Here is a 16,729-nt window from a genome sequence, read left to right on the forward strand (position 1 = left end):
TTAGCAGGACACATTTCCCCTGCCTCTCTCTCTCTCAACAGAGGTCATCATACAGGGATTAGTTTCTGTGTCAAAGCCAGGCCTAAACCCCGATTGAAGTTGATCATTCTAGAAAATAAGTCTCCTCCAAGAGCACCTGGATCTGATCTGTGGCAAAGCTGGATCTGGTTTGTCAAAGAAAGGGAGATTGGCAACTGGTTGGAAGTTACTTAGATTCTCCAAATCCATGGAGGGTTTCTTGAGGAACGGTTTTTACCACTGTTTCCTTTGATCAGGCAGGGGCCGCCCCTCTCTCACAAGGAGGCGTTAATTCCCCCTCCCAGCCAGCTGTCCCCTCCCTGCTATTTTTTTTTATCAGCCATGAGGGGCAACAGTCCAGAGTGCAAGTAGTCAACCACACAATTCCAAGCACCTTGTCCACATACCTCATTGAAACCCATGTTTTAAGATTATGTGTTTTAAAAGGATACACTATTTCTATTTGCTTCAGCTTTCATAGGGGCATGCACTAGACATGCAGATTTATTGCGACAAGAATATAGTACCTCAGAAATATCAAAATGGAAGTCTAACGTTTTCCCAGGTAGTTCTTTGGAAGCGTTGCTCCATACACGATGTATTTCCATTTTCGAAAGATCGCTGTGCTGCTGGTAGGAGGGCAAAACCAGGCTTGCTGAGCGCGAAACTACCAACTTCAATATATTTAGGGCTTCTCGCCAGTGAATGCTCTGGAAACAATTTTTCACAAATATATAGCATATTACATATTACATAGGAACAAAATCTATGAGAAGAGGAAGAACATCGCACACAATAAAATTACTTACTATTAAATAATATTAGTTTCAAATGTAATACAGGTTTGACAATATATACACAGAATGTATATATACCACACAGAGTTAAATGAGAATATTATAGTATGTTACCATCCTTTTCAGACCATGAATTAATTCTCCAACTGAGAATAAAGAGGACTGAATTAGCTTTGAGTATTTTTTTTTCTGTAATGCTGCTATTTAGGCACAGAATTTTACATTCTTACATTCTTGCCTTTTGTTGAAATCTTTTCTAACTATTGTGTTTCCAGTGAAAAGCAAAGAAAACTTGGGTAGTGTTTGGACAGGAGTCTGATTTTATTCCAAGTATAATTTAATTGCACAAAAATCCCCCTGAACCAGGACCCTTCCTCTGAGTGACAGGTTAAGGATTTGTTAACACAGCATATGGAGGGGGGAAACGGAATCCGGAGTGCCGTGATAACTGCAGCACTTTTGCCTTTTGCTTGTGCTCTCCTTTTCCTTTGCATTACTCCTTTCAGTAAAATTCCAAATTGTCTGGAAATATGTATCTCAGAAGCAGAATGGATCAGAGGAAATGCATGCTATCCTGGGTGTGAATTCCGCAACTGATTCTGAATGCAGAATTTGGATTTGATGTCTACGGAAGTTGGAACTGACTGAAGCAGCAATGGTGGACTTTGGAGTTTCAAATTTCAGCAGCACCCTGTGCAATGCTAAGATTCGCTGCCCCCCCCCACGCTCCTTTCTACAGCATTGTTGTGGTGCCCCCTGCAGCACAGCACCCAATGCGGCCAAACTGGTCATGCTACCCCAAAACCACCTCTGGCTGCAGCATACATGCAGCAAATCAGACACAATGCCAAAGCATAGCTTGGTACTATGTGAACAAGCCTGGTCTGTGTCTTTCTCCTCCACTTCCCCAAAATTCCCCCCTCTCATTTCTGATGTGATAGTCTGCCGCATTTCAGAGGAAAGGTTTGGCTTGCCACTAACTTAGGAGTGAAAGGGAAAACTAGGTGACGTGAGGCCTTTATATTTTATGTGAGTGCATATAAATACTTTTCTAAATGAGCAAATAAGCACTGGTCTTTTATACAAGCTCTATGAGGTGAATGCCATACTTACCTGCACATATTTTTCAATGGTCTTTAACACCTCCATGTTAAACTGTTTTACAGGAATGCCTGATAGATCCATATAACTAAGAAGACTATAGATTATCTGCAAAAGGGACTGCTGCATGCTGGGAAGCCCCTTTTCCAGCAGCTGTGAGGAAAAAATAAACAAAATCACAATCCTTAAATAAAAACACACCAATTTTGCTGTTACAGAGGTAAAATGGTGAGAGATGTGGGAGGAATTCAACATTTCACTTTTCTAATCATTCCATCAGTGGTAGCATTTCAGTTTGCCTGGCGGAATAACCTCCCCTCCCCTCTTGCCTTGCACTGTTATGGGGGTTCTCCCACCCCCAGAGAAGATTTGGAGAGTGTAGCAGGCACATGGTGTGTGTGTGTGGGGGGGAGAACGTCCCATTGCACTAGTAGGTCTTGTTGAACTGGCTCCTGCTAGTACACCTATTTAGTTGAATCCAGCTCCTGGATAATAACTCTGAAGATCATAGGTTAGAATCTTGCACATTTGTGCACTTGGCTACATACAGATAATTTATTTTGTTATGGATGCAACGTTCTGAACGAACTCACTTTGCGCCAACTTCTACAATAAAAAATTAACTGTTATGTACTGAGCTGAATCCTAGAACAATAGGATTCAGAAACAGCGGGAGCTACCCAATCCAACTCCAGGTGGAAGTGAATCCGCAACCTGATTGGCCTGCTGGAGCAGCCAATCAGGCGGCGGGCAGAAGTGAATCTGCTACCTGATTGGCCTGTAGGAGCAGCCAATCAGGCTGCAGGCAGAAGTCAATCCACAATATAATTGGCCCACAGGTGTAGCCCTGAAGTAGCCAATCACGCAAGGCCCATTGTGTAAATAATGTATATAAGCAGATGGTTTTGGGAAAAGAGCCATTCTTCTTCTCCTCTTCTCCTTGATGACTATGAGCTGAATAAAGAGCATGAAATTCACTCTCGACTCCGAGTACATTTCATTAACCATGGAAACTAAACAGGTTAGCACCCTCATAGTTCATTCTCTAAGCTAGCCTACCCACAACTTCCTTGTTTAGCCTTCTTCCACCATTGCTAACCTCTGGCCATGTTGGTGCTTCAAAAGCAAATGTGCTAACTTTCAAAAGCTGGTGCCATTACTGCTTTTTAAATTTCCAAGGAGATTTTCAGGTGTTTTCTTGCATCTATTTTGTATGTCCTTCAAACAAACTTGAGCGTCCTGATCCAAGTTGTGGAAAGGAATACCAAGAGCTCAATATTTATATAAATCAAAAGAATATAACACTTGGCAATGCTTCCTTCCAGCAGCACCTTAGGGATCAACTAAGTTTGTCATTGGTATGAGCTTTCGTGTGCATGCACACTTCTTCAGATGCACAGAAGTGTGCATGCACATGAAAGCTCATACCAATGACAAACTTAGTTGGTCCCTAAGGTGCTGCTGGAAGGAATTTTTTTATTTTGTTCGACTACGTCAGACCAACACGGCTATCTACCTGTAACTAGAACTTGGTAATGCTATTCTGGTTCTCAGTGAACAGTCACAGGAACTATCATAGCAATTCTAATACATGGAAAAAGAACTCACTTGTGTATACATTTCTACAGTCCAGGATGATAAATCAGCATAATCAAAACTATGCTGTAGGAGAGGCAAGATGACAGTTTTTCTTGCACTCCAATGAGAGAAGCAAGAAAACTCTGGTTTGTTCAAAAGAGGCTGGCATTTTATCAAAAAACTGCACATCACAAGGCTATGCCAGGCATAGGCAAACTCAGCCCTCCACATGTTTTGAGACTACAATTCCCATTATCCCTGACCACTGGTCCTGTTAGCTAGGGATGATGGGAGTTGTAGGCCCAAAACATCTGGAGGGCCGAGTTTCCCTATGCCTGGGCTATGGTTACACTGAAGTACATTCCAAAAAGAATGCAAGTTTATGCAGAAGTCGGTTCCATTTATTTCAATTGAACTTATCCCCAAGTAAGTTTCACAAACCCATAGACTTGATTAGTCACAATGCTTTGTTTTGTATTGCACACTCTGACTCTCTCTCTCTCAAACAGTTCAAAGAGAGCATTTCTGCTGTTTATGTGTGTGTACAAGAGAAGGTGCCTCTGGAAAGCAGGTTTATTGAGCATTCATCCCGATTTGCTTGCACAGAGGTTATACAATGTCTGCTGCTTCTTATGCGTTCGTTCTGATTTATTTATTTTTAATGGTTAATATCTGTTCTCAGAGTCTCCTCGGGGAGGCATTCCTAGCCTTTGGGCCAATTATATTATTATTATATACACACCTACCTACACAAGTACACACACAAATACACAGGAATTCCTTCACTGAATATTTGGGAACATAATGTGCAACCCCCTAACCAGAACTAAACCCAATTCCCTTCAAAGGGGCATAACTCCTAGATAAATGGGTTAAGATTACAGCCTTAGGAAAGCTGCCAATAGAAGACAGAAATGGACTGAGCAGTAGAAACATACCTCAGCTAAATACGTAACCATGTTCAGAGTAGTATCAGCAAACGTTTCATGAAGGTAACGGCAAACGACGTTGACCCAGGTTGCACAGTCTCTCGTGTAGCTGTGAGTTTTATAAAGAGTCATGACGTGGGCTAAGTTTGACAGCTTGGGGTTCTTTTCTTCTAGACAGACCTGATGACATATAGGGAACATGAAAGTTATGTTAACAGCGATCCAAAAACAATCCTGGGATTTAATTAGACCTATGACGAATTGAAGACAGGTGGTACCTGAGCAATCCTTTCTGCGATATCCTTGCAGAACTGATTTGGGCCATCAAAGTGCTGAATTAAATGAGGCAGGAGGCACAAAACATTCAATGGAAATCCTGGCACACACAAAAAAGTAGAAATTTGAGAAGGCATGAATAATTCAGATTTCAAACTGTACTTTATAAAGGCACATATACCGCCACTTTAAAACACCCTGTATTTACACAAAAACGTGTCAAGCGCATGCAGTGTGATATTATTTTAAACGCACAATCTTCTTTCTCCATCCCCGTGACGGTAAGGAAATGCTACCTTTGCATATTTGGAGGATTAGTTTCTTATATGTAAAACATAATGATTACTATCAATTGCTATGAGAGACATATTCCTTATACTGGATACTTGACCTTTTAGCTAAAAATGCAGAAGAAACACAACCAATCAATGAAACAAAACATCTATCGACTGTACCTATGGCTTGGGAGGAATCCACCATGGACACGCGTGAAACCGGGGTCAACAAACTGAAAAGCTGCAGCGTAAGGTCCGTGGTGGTAAGGGAAGTGAAACCTTTAAGCAGCAGCTGCTGGAGCCCTGAGAAATCTGTCCATTTCAACTGCCCTTGTAGCTTTTCTAGCTTTTCTCTGTTTTCCACTTTATCCAGTGGCAAATGAACAAGCAGCTTATTCAGCAACCTCAGCGACATGAGATATTCAAACTCAAAATCGGATTCCATCAAAGCTACGGCAACCCAGAAGATGGTGGCTAACAGGTTCGTAGGGTTGTTAATATTGTTAGGGTCTGTGAGGCTGTCTTTTAAAGAGGACGAGCTCCTGGTTTTGGGGGAGAGGCCCTGCTGAGTGCAAGCCTGTATCCTGTCGAGGGTGGCACTGCGAGGAGGGTCGGAGGATCGGTCCACATCCCCGAACTTTTTTGGCACTGAAAAGCTCCTCTGGTGCCTGCTGCGCTCAGCGGTTGTTGTATTGCCACCTGCAGCTCCCGCACTGACATTCAGCTGCCCTGTACTCTTCCGATTTGCGGTCAGCTTTGAACTTGACGTTAAGTCCGGCGATGATGAACTAAGCAAAACAAAACAAAACAAATGTTAGGGGCCCAGTACCTGGAGATTCATGTGAACAGGCGCTGCCCAATTCACTTCAACAGTAAATAATGCAAAATAAAAAAATTCCTTCAGTAGCACCTTAAAGACCAACTAAGTTTATATTTTGGTATGAGCTTTCGTGTGCATGCACACTTCTTCAGATACACTAGCATCTGAATATGCTAGTGTATCTGAAGAAGTGTGCATGCACACGAAAGCTCACACCAAAATATAAACTTAGTTGGTCTTTAAGGTGCTACTGAAGGAATTTTTTTATTTTGCTTCAACTCAGACCAACACGGCTACCTACCTGTAACTAGTAAATAATGCCTCACTCATGCAATCCCACTCCAAATGCAAAACACTTCCCAGCAGTTAAGTCAATTCCTGTTCCTATTTTGTTCTACATGCAAATAGGAGCACTCATATGCACACTTCGGAGTCACTGGATCCAGACGACGGCATGAAGAGCAATTTTGGAAGGCCCAATACTAGACTTAGGGTTTCCGTGTACTTTGTATTATGGAGATAAAGCTTTGCCACCTCGACAAGATTTGCAGAAACACAATACACTGAGGGAAAGGAGCAAGAATGTGCAAGTATGTTAACTAACGTAATTTTTATAGATTTGAGAATTTTTAATAGAGGGTATTAAGGGACCCAGGTGGCGCTGTGGGTTAAACCACTGAGCCGAGGGCTTCCTGATCAGAAGGTCAGCGGTTCGAATCCCTGTGACGGGGTGAGCTCCCGTTGCTCGGTCCCAGCTCCTACCAACCTAGCAGTTCGAAAGCACGTCAAAAATGCAAGTAGGTAAATAGGAACCGCTACAGCGGGAAGGTAAACGGTGTTTCTGTGTGCTGCTCTGGTTCGTCAGAAGTGGCTTTGTCATGCTGGCCACATGACCTGGAAGCTATACGCCGGCTCCCTCAGCCAATAATGCGAGATGAGCGCGCAACCCCAGAGTCGGTCACGACTGGACCTAATGGTCAGGGGTCCCTTTAACTTTACCTTTATGGTTTACCTGGGTGCAGAATTTGGTTATTTTTTATTTTTTAGTGCAGAATATACACAGCCTGTAGCTCAAGAAGATATAAACCAAAAGGAAAATATAGGTAAATTAGATGCAAATAGAATTTGATGGAGTCATTGGCAAACCCAGCCACAAGATGAAGACTAGCATCTAGTGGGCAGGCTTTGGGTTGTGGTCTGCAGTGTAGCTACACAAGGCATATACGTAGGATTTTTTTTGCTGAGAAAGCTGGCTTGGCCCAGGAATGAGCTCCATTCCTAGCTGTTGGGTAAGTCTTCAATTAGACTAGGAGGGAGATGCCTGTATATTAACTGGACCCTCATTCTGAGGACTTTTGCTGCCTGCCCAGCTGCCAAATAAGGTTAGGCTTTTAAGTAAGATAATATACTGGGCAAGTTTCACATGGAAGGGGCAGGTTAGCAGCAATCTCTCCATGGCTGCATATATGGAATGAATGCATGCAATCTAACTTTTCAGTTCTCCACTTTTCTTTAACAGGTGATAGAAAATGACATCCCTCCAAGGCAAAGTCTGCCTTGATTAGATTGGGAGGACTTAGCCAATGCCTCTGAAAAAGCAAATCAAACAAGGACAACACAGACAAACTGGGCTCTGTATCCACTCACCCTCCACATTCTAAGCAACATCACCACAAATTTATTAAAGAGGGGTAGAGGAATGCTCATGAAAGGGTTGTGTCAGAGATCTGTCAACGCAGACACACATGCAATCTAGCCTTGACAATATGACACCGAGTCAAAGCCAAACAAGGCCATGCATGTGGCACCCAGCAGAAGAGTTTCCTCTGTGGGGTATTTAAATAAAAATGCCCATCATTCTGCTGTTTGAAAACATTAGTAGAACTGCTGTGATTGGCGACACAATGGGAACAGAGGTCACCATTGCTGGGAAGGAAGAAAGGAGGGTGCTCGTTTTCCCTTCCCACAAGTCGCAGTTCCGTTCTGTCTCCCCAAAGTCAGTGCTTCCAATCTCCTGAAGTAAAGTGGCACAACTGAGATGGGAGAGGGAAGAAATATAGGCAGAAATACGCTCAAAGATAAATAGAATACTTTACTGATACTTTAGAATACTTTACTGATACTGATAGAATACTTTGCTATATTGTTTTTAACACTCGATTGGGAGCCGCCCAGAGTGGCCGGTGGGACTCAGCCAGATGGGCGGGGTATAAATAAATTATTATTATTATTATTATTATTATTATTATTATTATTATTGAAAACCCTGAAGAATGGCAACTACTGATATCACAGACTGAACTTGGGTAAATTTAACTAGATTGATCGGGGGGTGGGGTGGTGAGTTGGGATTTTGCTTTTGTATATTTTTCTCTTTTTTAGTAATTGAAATACTTGGAAACCAATAAAATTATACTGATTTGTTTAAAAAAGATGAGGTAAATAACACTCATACATCATTGACTTCTGGCCCCACTTACCAATAAACATTGTGTATAACCCAGAGATGGAAATGGACAATAATTCAAACTTTATTGTGCCGACTTCTTTTGGTGAACTACGGTACACCTGCAACTTACGCTAGGGTTACATTCTGGGGATGGCGCCTAAAGCCAAAATTGTGTATAGTCAAAACACAATGGGTTCAATGGTGGGCGGGATTGCCAAAGTCTTTTTTCCTCAGGCACCCTCTCCCTTCCTACCCCCTTATTGATTAAAAAAACACACCCCTTTTTGTAATGTGCGTAAAGCTGAATGCACACAAGTTACCTTAGTTTTCCGTGTATCAAACGAGGCTTTATTCTTAGAAAATTATGTCCAGAATCGGGGGGGGGGGGGAAGCGTCTTATAATCAGGGGTAGTGCATGGGGGGGGGAATGGGATTGGTTGATGCCGCGAGCCGGAGATTGTCAGCGGCTATTGGGCATGTTATTGGTGGCTGCCTCAAGGGCTGTTGTTGATTGGCTGTTGCTGTGGCAATTGGGCGGGCAATAGGCGGCTTCTGCCGGCGAGGGGACAGACGATAGCTGGCTTTTGCGATGTGTGTGAGTGGCAGCTTAGGTGAGGATGGCGAGTGATTTTTGGCAATCCCCTCATTTTCTTAATTTTGAGTCACCCCAAATAGTATACTGTCTTATAAAAGTATGGTAAATGTGTGTAAGTTCTGGGCTTGCTGTGTTGTGCAAGAGCAGTGAGTTTCATGTTTTTTGGTGCTGAGCTAGGCAAAATAATCAACAAAATGTGTTTTTTTTGGGGGGGGGGCGTGTTACGGTGTCTCTGCCCCATAACTGGCAGTTTTGCACAGCTAGACTTCTTGGCTTAAGAGATCTCACGAATGCCCTCTCCTTTCCCCTTACAGTATGCAATCTTATACAGCCTTTCAATGACAGTGTTCCAGATGTAACGAGAACTGACTATGCTGCTAATTTAGATTACTTGCACGCAGCCTGTTTTAACAAATGGGGGTTGAGTTACGTTACTTGTGCACCTTTCCCTGTGCAGTTCAGACAGTGTTCTTCTGCCTTAATAACCTGGGAGTTTTACTGAAAGGACCCTTATAACTAAGAGGCAAAACTCCTACCGAGACAAAACTGTCAAAAGATCACTGTTCTTCAGGCAGTCGTACAGATTATCCACAGTAGCCTCTAACGTCAGCAACGCTTCCATAACGTAGCCCTGGCAAAAAATGCAGAAAGATGGTTACTTAAGTATGAATGCTCAGCCCTCCTCAGCAGTATTCAATATGCCTGCCGTCTAATGTTTAGCATTCCTCATATAACGCTGTTAAAACACAATTATTCGACCTCTGGAACTAAACTCTGAAAAAGACGATTAATGCCTAGTTCTGGAGAGTTTGATGAACATAAATATTAGCTAATCATTTAATTCATTAAGCAAGCATGACTTCAGGTTCATTAATTCAGTTTCATTAATGTGTGAACAAAAGAAACTAAAAGTCGGTGCACGTGAAACTAAAAGTCCCGCTATCACTCCTTTGGTTAAAAAACTTATAGTAAGCACCTTCTCAGACCTTGAGCAACACTGGACAGATTGCACAGTACATGAGATGTCAGGAAAGATACAAGACCTGCAGTCTGTCCTACTTTGTTGTACAAGAGTGTTTTTCATTCTCTGTACTTTCCAAAAATAATTGAAGACATTTTTGTTTCAACAAATATTTCCACTTGGATAAAAAGGTCTCATGTTCATTTTTAAGCAGTGATTTTTTTAAAAAAATCATTAAAAACTATTTTTAGCTGTTTTATGATAGATTTGTAAATTACCTTGGCACCCATGTAAAAGGTGATTCATATTTTAGAAAATAATAATTGTCTCTCAATTTCCCTTTGAAGATTTTCATTTGTTGCTCCCAAATACTCAGCTCTGTGTTGCTGAACAGAGCTGTCAAATGGCAAGAATGCAATGTTGCCTGGAAATTTTTGGCCTTGTATGCATCTGCAGCTCTCAAGAGTTATAGATGTTAGCAACTGCTGTCAGATCATATGTGGGAAGCCATTATTTATCTCTTTTGTTTTAAGTAGAGGGCATTCCAAGGCAAGTCTTTTCCAGCTGCCCCTGCCCCTGCCCATGTCTAGTCTTGCTCCAGTTCTGAGAAACTGAACTCTGTGCACTGTGATGAAAAGGGTTTGCTACATGCCGCAACTGTGAAATAATGAATAAACTCAGTACTGCAAATTTCTTTTTTAAACTCTCCATGCAATGCCACCATCTCAGCAAATCAAAATCTAAACATTTTCTTCTCCACACATCACAACGATGTTTAATCAGGACTCGTACAAAATTTATTCAAGAAACAAATATGTGAGCAATAGGAATCTCTTTTAATGTCTCCAGTAGCTTTGCAACGTGTTAGCAAATTAAGTTCCAGTCGTTTCAAGCAAACACGGCATCATTTCAAAGCCCTGATAGCTCTAGAGCACGATACCATAAAAAAGCTCTCTCCCCAGCGGCCATCCACCTCACTGTATTTTTCATCTAATTCAGGAGAGGCAGTGGATGTGCTGGATTAGTGCCTGGGCATGGTAATGGATTGTATGAGAATTAATAAACTGAAACTCAACTCAGAAAAAAATTGAGGCAGTGGTGAGGGGTGGTTTGTTTGTTCTGGTGAATGGTGTTCAACCCGTTCTGAAGGGAGTTGCACTTTCTCTAAAGGACTGGTTTTAAATGGGGGGGGGTATTGTTTGATGATTGTCCTTAGAAGCCAAAATGGCTGTCGCGGCTATACTTGGATGGAGATAGCCCGGGCACAATTACCCATGCTATGTTGACCTCAGGCCGAGATTCCTGCAGGATGTTGTGCATGAGGCCTTTGAAATTGGCCTGGAAACTGCAATTGGTCCAAAATAGGGCTACCAGACTGTTAACTGGGACTCAGCGATTTGATCATGTTTCTCCAGTGCTTTGTCAGCTATACAACCCCCTGGCTTCGCTAGGTAGGAACAGGAAATACTCCTATTCAAAATTCTGGAGAACCACCAGCAGGTCAGTTCAGACAAGACTGATTGTTTCACTCAGTATGAGGCAACTTCCTCTGTTCTTATGAATGCTGAAGCATATTGGTACCTGAATCTCCTCTCCATGTTCTCCTATAACTTCCACTAATCTTGAAAGAAGATCTGAAAGTGCATGTGCAGATAGAGGTTGCTTTAGAGCTCGAAATATCTGGAAAGAACGGCCAGCATAATGTCTCGAAGAACTGGAAAGGGCTGTTTGCAACGCAATTTCGCTAAGATGCTGCTCCAAATGAAAACCTAAAGTGGGGGGAAGAAAAGATTTCGTACTGTCAAATGGCAAACGACAAATAATGTGGGAGCTCACAAATTTTAATTTACAGTCATTAAAAATTATGGTCAGGCTAATATTGACTGGCTGCAGGTGTAAGCAGCAATAGCTTTAGGAAAAGAACTTGTGGTGATGATAATTAGGGCAAAGGGCTGAGGTCAGAAGCCCAGGCCAGGAGTTATTCCCTCCTGCCAATCCAGGTAAAATTCTTCCCCCCAAACACTATAATTAAAGGTACGAGCATAGGCACTCTTCAATTACTACTCATGGGGAGCAAAGATGGGGTTCTTGACATCTAGAGTGAAATGGCTAATATGAAAACATTTGCACCATCTAAAAATTCTAAAGATAAAGCAGACTGCATACAGAAGTTCCTAAGGCATCTCCAGGTTGGGCTGGGAAAATTCCCTTTCTGAAATCCGGGGGGGGGGGGTGTCACTGCCAGTCCTCTAGTGATCCTCCAAGTGTTGTTGGTCTGGGATGATGGAAATCCTACTCCAACAATACCTGGAGAGCGCAGGTTCCCCATCCTTGGTATAGGCCAGTGATGGGCAACCTTTTGAGCTTGATGCGTCAAAATTCGCTAAAAAACTGAGCATAACTCGGGTGGTGTGTCACTTCAAGAAAAAACACCATAATTTCACGATATTTATAGTTTAAATAACAAAAATGTATAATTGTAATATATAACTGTATTTAATAAACCAAAAACTAATTATTTAACCAAACCAAAAACCCCTTATTTTTCACAAAGTGCCCAGAGTTGTTGAGCTTTTTGGGTGGAGCTGCTGACCAAAGTTTTGGAGGTTTTTTGGGGGGTTGCAAAAGTTGCTTTGCTTTTTTTGGGGGGGGAGGGAAGAGAACAAAAATAAATGACGAATAATACCTTCGCTGGAACTAACACGCAGCACCGACATAGTCTGCCAAAGCACCAAAAACCCCAGCACAGAAAGGGTTAAAAACAATCTCTGGCTACCAGCAACAACAACAACAAAAAGGACCTGGGTTTTAACAGCGGAGACAACGGGTTTTAACAGCGGAGACAAGCTGTAGCGTGAGGAGGAGCAGGAGAACAAATGGGGGGGAAACAACAACAGCGTGAATGGGCCAGTGGGGCGCGTGCCAACAGTGAGGGCTCTGCATGTCACGTCTGACACGCGTGTCATAGGTTTGCCATCACTGGTATAGGCAATACTGAACTACACAACAGACCTGACTTGGTATAAGGCAGCCTATGCCCCTATTTTATGTGAATAAACACCTAAAATCAGACCATGAAAATTAATATAGGTACAGAAATTCTCCCCTGCACCCCTTTTTATTAAGACTACAAAAGACAGTTGCTTACAGGGATGATCTGAGAGAAAACAGTAGGAATTGTTCAGCAAAACAGCACCAGTTGAGGGTCACCAAACAACAACCACCACCACCAGTTGATTCAATACCTGATTTGGAATCTTTAAAGACAGAGACAACATGACGCAAGAAGTTGGTAAGCTGCTCTGCACTCTTTGTATTCTGGTTCTTGGGAGTGATGTCTTCGTGGCACCAAAGAGGACCAAATGCCCTGAAAAGAAGAAAACATACATGCATTTTCCTTTAGTATCCAGGTTTTTTTAAAAAAATGTATAATTAAGCTGCAGTGTTGCCTCCTCTTTCTCCTAAACTGAGAAAAAAGTGGACTCCATCCCATTCATTCCGATACACATTTCAGAAATGCAATTTATCCCATCCTTAAAAAGCAACCCATCTTTTTCTTTTTACTATAATCTATTTGAGATAATTGCAGAGCTTTAGTTTTCCATGGCAAGCTAAGTGCAAAGCAAAAGGAAATTTATTAAATGCGAATGCCAGGTAGGGCTGAACAGAACCTTCTCCCATTTCAAGTTTCGGCACAAAAGTAGTACTTTGGAGCGGTGGGGGCAATGCTCTGTGACATCTTCTCCCACTCACTTTGTCTGTGTGAGCCCAGAGGGCAGCTAGTTCTGCACGTTTTGTTTCTCTTAAACTGGGCCATCTTCTTCCTGGGAATACAGATCCCAGTCAATCAGGGAGCAGATGCCAAGTATGATGATGTCACTAAGGACAAATGAGCCAAATGGAAGTCAGGGCCATGTTTTCCTGCACTACTAAAGGGTTGCAGGGTTGGGGGTGGGCATGCACACCTGCTACCTGTGTCATTGCAGAAGTCATCGTACAAGAGGGGAAGGTGAAGTGCATCTCTGCAGCTGATACGGTCTTACCATACTGTAGCCATTTCATTGCCTGCTCTGGCTAGTGTTAGTTCAACCGGGCAAGTGCTTTTCCAACCTGCTGAGCTGCAGCAACTCCTTATCCCGCACCCTGTTGAGCTGTAGTTATCCGGGTGAATCCCACCATCAACCCCCTCCATTCCTAGCAGGGTAGCTGCTGACCCAGCACAGTGTGTGAATACTTTCACCCATGGCACTAAGAGCACCCAGAAAAATCACTGGAAGTGAGATCACCGCTAGCAAAACAGCATAAACAAGCACTTCCCATTTTGTCTCAAGTCATAGCACAAAGCAACTATAGATTAGTTCCTCTACTGTTGGAGGTTCTCGCTTCTCCCACCAAACCCTCAAGTTATTAAAGGATGTGGGTACATCTGGATGTGAAAGAGAAGACCGAATTTGGAAGTGAATACAATTATCGGTAGAAGCAAGTGGTCAAGAATTGCAGAAGTATTTCATCTTACTTGGCTTCCCTGCAGGATTTAAAATAGTCCCTAAGCCTCAAGTTATTGGCGTTTCTTCCTTCCCACCATATTAGACCCCAGTCCTTCTCCACTTGACTTCATTCTATCAGCTTCTGGTGTTCCAACATCACCCCAAACCCCAACCTTTTGTAATGAATCGTAGCATATATAATACATAAATAATGCCACCCATTTGCCTAAGATTCACAAGTGGCTATAAGAACCAAGCAGGAGGTGTTCAGATAATTTGCTGTGATTTTTATGCAATAGTGAGTGGCAACCGCTTACATTTGCACCTATGTTAATTTTACATGCGGTCTTGTTGGATCGAGTTAAGAAATCCCAGTCCTGCTATTTTCATTGTTAGGGTTTTCTGTGATTTTGACTGTTGGTTTCTCAAGTTAAGACTGAAACGGCGGTTGGTTTTAGCTCCCAAAGCAGAACAAAGCGCCACAGACTTGGCAGCTTTGGTAATTAATTGGAATATGACCCATCAGCCAAACAGGCTACATATTTCATTACAGTGGAACCTCGGTTTATGAACACCTCGGTTTATGAATTTTCGGTTCATGAACGCCGCGGACCCATCTGGAACGGATTAATTCATTTTCCATTACTTTCAATGGGAATGTTTGCTTCAGTTTATGAACGCTTCAGTTTATGAACAGACTTCCGGAACCAATTACACCCATGCTTCAGTTTATGAACGCTTCAGTTTAAGTACTCTGCGGACCCATCTGGAACGGATTAATCCACTTTCCATTACTTTCAATGGGAAAGTTTGCTTCAGTTTATGAACGCTTACTCCGCGGACAGTCTGGAACGGATTAATTCACTTTCCATTACTTTCAGTGGGAAAGTTCGCTTCAGTTTATGAACGCTTCAGTTTATGAACAGACTTCCGGAACCAATTGTGTTCATAAACCGAGGTACCACTGTATTATGGAAGCTGGTTCTTTCGCAGGTTCTTGTCTGTGTGAAATTTGCAACCGTTTTAAATATTATTATTTTCACAGAATTATCTACAAAGGTCAGGAAATGACTGGGAATGTGTTGTGACTGTATGTTTGCCAGAGACTTGCGCTGGAACGTACTCCTTCATCTGATTAAGATACAGACGCATTCTTCCAAAGGTATGCTGCAGCGGAACGCACGGCATCTTTGCTCTGATTTGATTACCTGGTAGTCAGGAACTCAATTAGCTTGTTTGCCTTTTCATCTGTCTCTACGGCTGGGTCCATGTCTTCTATCTCCTGGGTGATCTGAGGGAGGTTCCCACTGCTCCCTCCAAGGCTGATGCTGGAAGAGGTGGAGCTGGAGCTGAGTCCAGAGTCTGGCACGGGAGAAGACTGATACTCCCTCAGAAAGTCAAAGCCACCTAGCAGCAGTGGGGGGGAAAAGATAAACATGGAATGTGCAGCCAAGGTCAGAACTCCCCTCAAGAATCATCGCAGGGCAAGAAAGTCTTTGGTAATAGTTTTAGCTGCCCTGAACCCTCACAGAACTTGGGAGTAAATAACAGAAGAGACGGCTCGATCAAGTCTGTGACCAGGAGTTAGAAAACAGCTACATGTTACGTATCTTGTGGTTTTGAAATGGTCATGTTCCTTTCTAGAAGCTTGTCTACATATACCATTTTCATATTTAATAGTAATACTAATAATACTAATAACAACAATAATAATAATACTCCACCCATCTGACTGGGTTTCCCCAGCCACTCAGGACAGCTCCCAACAGACTATTAAAAATACGATAAAACATCAAGCATAAAAAACTTTCCTAAACAGGGCTGCCTTCAGATGTCTTCTAAAAGTTGAAGTTGTTTATTTCCTTGACATCTGATGGGAGGGCATTCCACAGGGCGGGCGCCACTATCGAGAAGGCCCTCACCTCACGCAGTGAGGGAACCGCCAGAAGGCCCTCGGAGCTGGACCTCAGTGTCCGGGCTGAATGATGGGGGTGGAGACACTCCTTCAGGTATACTGGGCTGAGGCCGTTTAGACCTTTAAAGGTCAGCACCAACATTTGAATTGTGCTCGGAAACGTACTGGGAGCCAATGTAGGTCTTTCAGGACTGGTGTTATATGGTCTTGGCTGCCACTCCCAGTCACCAGTCTAGTTGCCACATTCTGGATTAGTTGTAGTTTCCGGGTGACCTTCAAATGTAGCCCCACATAGAACGCATTGCAGTAGTCCAAGCGGGAGATAACCAGAGCATGCACGACTCTGGTAAGACAGTCTGAGGGCAGGTAGGGTCTCAGCCTGCATACCAGATGGAGCTGGTAGACAGCTGTCCTGGACACAGACTTGACATGCGCCTCCATGGACAGCTGTGAGTCCATTCATATAGGTTTTGTGTGAAATTCTTCCTCAAGCCACAATGGCTCAAGTTTGCAAATAAGTCATACCCA

At 42.8% G+C, this 16,729-nt stretch overlaps 1 protein-coding gene across 8 annotated transcripts in view; it reads right to left on the minus strand.

Moving 5' to 3' along the window:
* The window catches only part of FRY (FRY microtubule binding protein), a 194,176-nt gene that overhangs the window by 30,632 nt on the left and 146,815 nt on the right, over positions 1–16,729 (minus strand). For all 8 annotated transcript variants that reach the window (XM_060273790.2, XM_060273787.2, XM_035115757.3 and 5 more), the window contains 9 exons: positions 15,495–15,693; positions 13,045–13,166; positions 11,381–11,568; positions 9,375–9,469; positions 5,155–5,762; positions 4,702–4,799; positions 4,433–4,603; positions 1,929–2,069; positions 546–728 (listed from right to left, as the gene is read on the minus strand). In XM_060273790.2, coding sequence (XP_060129773.2) covers positions 546–728; positions 1,929–2,069; positions 4,433–4,603; positions 4,702–4,799; positions 5,155–5,762; positions 9,375–9,469; positions 11,381–11,568; positions 13,045–13,166; positions 15,495–15,693 — 1,805 coding nt within the window. The remainder of the gene's footprint in view (positions 1–545; positions 729–1,928; positions 2,070–4,432; positions 4,604–4,701; positions 4,800–5,154; positions 5,763–9,374; positions 9,470–11,380; positions 11,569–13,044; positions 13,167–15,494; positions 15,694–16,729) is intronic.

The sequence above is a fragment of the Zootoca vivipara genome, chromosome 4 (genome assembly GCF_965207765.1).
Source record: "Zootoca vivipara chromosome 4, rZooViv2.hap1.1, whole genome shotgun sequence".
NCBI classification, from domain to species: domain Eukaryota; kingdom Metazoa; phylum Chordata; class Lepidosauria; order Squamata; family Lacertidae; genus Zootoca; species Zootoca vivipara.